Source organism: Micropterus salmoides, unplaced genomic scaffold (assembly GCF_014851395.1).
Source record: "Micropterus salmoides isolate LMB-PRFRI ecotype aquatic unplaced genomic scaffold, ASM1485139v1 Ms_hic_scaffold_2099, whole genome shotgun sequence".
Lineage (NCBI taxonomy): Eukaryota > Metazoa > Chordata > Actinopteri > Centrarchiformes > Centrarchidae > Micropterus > Micropterus salmoides.
The window spans coordinates 1,040-5,355 of NW_024041261.1; the positions used below are offsets into that span (position 1 = coordinate 1,040).

The 4,316-nt window shown below is 38.6% G+C and overlaps 1 protein-coding gene across 1 annotated transcript; it reads left to right on the forward strand.

Annotated features, from left to right (window-relative positions):
* Positions 1-291: 291 nt before the first annotated feature.
* On the forward strand, positions 292-3,489 carry LOC119915386 (laminin subunit alpha-2-like). The gene is made up of 7 exons (XM_038734905.1): positions 292-400; positions 612-689; positions 1,009-1,087; positions 1,267-1,395; positions 2,119-2,249; positions 2,914-3,133; positions 3,261-3,489. Exons 1-7 carry the CDS (start codon positions 356-358, stop codon positions 3,419-3,421), a joined length of 843 nt encoding a protein of 280 aa, XP_038590833.1. The 5' UTR covers positions 292-355; the 3' UTR covers positions 3,422-3,489.
* Positions 3,490-4,316: the final 827 nt, after the last annotated feature.

Here is a 4,316-nt window from a genome sequence, read left to right on the forward strand (position 1 = left end):
AATGGCAATTCGGGTCTTCGCTTTTATATGTGGCATATACACATATGTCTGTTTTAGACATAAAGCTGCTGTAATTTCACTATTTCTTAAGCCACAGCTTCCTTGCTTTCTGGAATCCAGAACATTTGGTCCTGGATTTTTCACAGAAAGTCGCACTTTACAGAGGAATTAGCCACTTTGTTACAGTGTTATCTTAATTTCAAGTGACGGTACACAAAGGCAACATTTGTTTGTATATCCAAAACATGTAGTTTCTGATACTGTGAAAGGACAGTACTTCTTTCATTCCTCTCTGCATCTCCTTTATTTTTCCTCTCAGATCCGTGTGAGTCGTAACAAGCAGAGAGGTCTACTTATGGTTGATGGGCGATACAGTAAACAGATGATCAGTCCGAAGAAGGTACGTTATTTTTTTTTCTATTGTAATCACTTATTCTCTATGTATCTATGTAACTGCACATACAAGTAAATTACATGGTAGACTAGTAATAAGAACAGTGAAAAATTGAAGACAAATAATCCAGTAATACACCTCAGATTGTATTTGTTGCATTTGTCAATCATGTTTTTAAAAGGATTGTTTTATTAATAATGAATCTTCTTCTTACCAGGCTGACCTGTTAGATGTGGTGGGAGTACTGTATGTTGGTGGATTACCAAAAAACTACACATCCAAGAGAATAGGACCGGTAAAAAAAAAACAACAAAGAAAAACTTTTTTTTTTTTTATTAACAAAAGTAACAAGTCTTTTCATGCTATATTTCTATTTTGTTCTTCAATTCAACTAGTTTCATTCAATTTCTAATGTAACAATCAACTAAGAAGAGTTTATTTAAGATGTCCAATGTTAGTCCTCTTCGGACTTGTGGCCTGTTTCCCTGAAAGTGGATATCGGTCGACATGATTTGCAGTTACACCTGAATACTGACATTGGAGGGATTGTTGGTTAATGGTTATGAGTAATTATTTTGTTAGATTGAACCCAAATGTTCTTTCTTTGTTCCCAGATTCTCTACAGTATCAATGGATGTATCCGTAACTTTAAGATGGTGGGAGGCCCTGTAAGCACCAAGGCAGCTGCCACAGGTAATGAATTTGTACTGTATGTATGACTGTACATATGTTACATGTTACACACTCAATGAAACCATCAATAATTGGGTTAGGATTGTCACTTGTTTCTTAAATATTTAATAACACTACAAAGTAGGCATTTAGATTTTCCCTCCAATTATTTAACCCCTCTCCTCCTCCTCTTTGCCTAGGTCGCTCTGAAGTCATTGAGGACTTTAAATTGAATATGGCCACGCCCACTTCTAGTCACATGGTAGGGAGGTGCTTTGTTGCTACTGAGACAGGCACCTATTTTGACGGCACTGGCTTCCTGAAAGCAGGTGAGACCAGACACGGACAAGCCACTTGCATGCTTGTATGGTTGTGAAATGTAAACATTAGTTGTGAAATCTTGTTTGCCTAATATGGGGTTAGTTACTGTATGTAGTTGTGAGTGTCTAGCAACAACCTAACAGTGACCTACAAACCATCTAGTGTAACCCCAGCAACAGTCTAGTTTAATTCAGGAAGAAAACGTTACACATAATACAGCATCACAGCACACAAAATTGTGAGTAGCTACTAAGGAATGACCTGATAACTAATGAATCGTTAATAAGTAGTTAGTCAATAACTCCTGAATGGAGGACTGAATAGAGTTTTTGTTCTAAGTAATCCCTTATTACTTCATGATTTTGACAAGTCGCTATGGAGTTTTTAAATTCACGTGACGAGTAAAAACTATGCAGCTATTTGTCTTTATCATGAAGGAATCAGGGATTACTTAGTATGATGCGTTAATCAGAAATGACTCAAAGTGGTCAGTATGTTGATTCACAGATATTAAGTAATCATTACCTGATTTCATTAATAGTGTATCTCCCAGTAAGTTCTCTAGTGAATGATCTTAGTCCTCCATCTGAGTAATCAGATTGTTCCTGATTTGTTCCTTAGTAACTACTCACACCTCTGTGTACCGTGTTGTAAAGTGTTACCAAATTTTCTTCAGAAACTTGACCGTTTCATGTTATAAAAGGTGAATACCAATCTCTCCCTCTCTCTAGTCTCTTCTTACAGGGTGGGTCTAGATGTGTCAATTGCATTAGAGTTCAGAACCAGCAAAACCAATGGAGTGCTTTTTGCCATAAGTAACCAAGCCAACGATGGACTCGGACTGGAGATTGTCCAGGGCAAGGTACATACCTAAGTTCAATACCACACAATATTGAGGCCTAAAGACTGGAAACAGGGAAACAGTTAGCCTGGCTCTGTTCAACCACAACAAAGTTTGCTTACCAGCACCCCTTAAGCGCACTACATCTTGTTTGTTTAATCCTTACAAAAATCACATGTAAACCACCATGTAAAAAACAACAACTTGCCATTTTACCAGGGTTTATGTTGTTAGGTGTTGCCAGGAAACCAGCAGAAGATGTGGCACATAATCCTTCCTAAAATGGCAAATTGTCATTTTTGCACTTGAGGTTTTGGACGGATTAAACAAAGGGATACAGAATAACATGTTGATTAGTGAGCTTTAGAGGTGCGGGTAAGCTGATTTAGTTATGGCTGAACAGAGCCAGGCTAGCTACATTTATCCATTCTTTGTGCTAAGCTAACAGACAGTTGTGAGTGGTACTGTATTGATCTTCTCATCTAACTCTCCGCCAGAAAATAAGTGTACTTCCTAAAGTCAAACTATTCCGTATAATGTATTTTAAACTTTTATGATGCAGATTGCAGATAGTATATGCAGTATTTAGATACAATGAGAAAAATACAGATACAAATCTAAATGGATACCTATAGACTGATAATGCAATAAAGCTATATTTGAAGAATTTATTTCCTTTCCATAGCTGCTCTTCCACGTTGACAACGGAGCTGGACGAATCACAGCCGAGCACATGCCTGAGGGCGAGGGCTTCTGCGATGGCCAGTGGCACTCTATCACTGCCAACAAGCTTCGCCACAGGGTGGAGCTGGTGGTCGACGGGAAGGAGAGCCAAGCAGAGAGCCCTAACGCACGCTCCAACACATGTGACACCAATGACCCCATCTATGTCGGGGGATATCCTGGTATGACTGCCTTCTGAACACATGAAATAATACTTGCGCATACATAGAAATATGTATACGTTGTACCTTACTGCACAAACAGAAACACACTGTGGGGTGACATGTCTCTGTTTTATTACCCTCTTAGATGGAGTTCGTCAGGCAGCGCTCTCTACCAGCACATCTTTCAGAGGTTGTTTGAGGAACCTGAAGATCACCAAGGCTTCAAAGACCATGGATGTGCAGTTCAACAAGGCTCTAGAGATCAAAGGAGTCCAGCCTCTCTCCTGTCCTGCTGTAGCTGCTTAACCGGTACCTTAGCGCATCCACTTTGTTTCCTCTAATACAGTACTTCTTCAAGGAGCTACACAGGGCACCATGTTATAGATAATGTAAATTCATCCCGTCTATTGAAATAAATGTTGCTGCCAGGTGGTCACTGACTAGTGTATAGTATGTACCTACCTGTGATAAAAGGCAAACACACTATCCAGAGAAGACACATGGGAACATCTGTGTTTGGGGCAACCAGCATGCAAAGCTACCTGGTGCCGTTTTCAAAGTGTAAGAATCAAAAAAACACCCTCAAAATCTCAGTTCACCGTCACATATTCAGTACGAGACCCTGACTTTATGTACAGTGTAAGGCTCTGACCAATAAATCTACAATTGCTATAAACTGAGGTCTCAACATGTTTTAAAGTGCATTTCATAGTTTGTCTACCAAGTTTACATGAAAGAAGGTGTTAAGATCTGTGCTGTGGTTACAGGTGCTCACAGTCCTAAAGCTAATTATATTTTGGAATATGTGATTATTAAATTAACTTTTTTCCCCCCATTGAAGTCCTCTTGCAGAGGTAGAACGGAGTATGTTTCTTTCAATTATATTTGTTACACAAACTTCTCTGGATAAGATTCAAAAACTACAATTTATTTCTTTGTTTGAATTTCCTACATTTGTCCTTCATAAACCTTGTTCCCAGAGAATTGTTTGAGAAGCTGCCTGATCACTTATCCACTGATGTTCACTTTCTTCATAAAAGAATAGTTAACACAAAAATGACATTGTATAGTCATACATTCTCACCCTCTAAATCTAAATAAGAGTACATTTTTCAGCCTCTGTACTTTAGAGTTCTTAAAATGACAAACCAGTTTACACCAACAGTTCTAAAGCCAGAAGAAACTCTGTTCCAAGTGTCAA

Excerpts from the sequence above, each read along its gene's own strand:
- LOC119915386 (XM_038734905.1), top strand. The coding sequence starts at position 356 with ATGGTTGATGGGCGATACAGTAAACAGATGATCAGTCCGAAGAAG. Across the intron at positions 401-611 it reads AGATGATCAGTCCGAAGAAG|GCTGACCTGTTAGATGTGGT; the intron begins GTACGTTATTTT and ends TCTTCTTACCAG. Across the intron at positions 1,396-2,118 it reads CACTGGCTTCCTGAAAGCAG|TCTCTTCTTACAGGGTGGGT; the intron begins GTGAGACCAGAC and ends CCCTCTCTCTAG.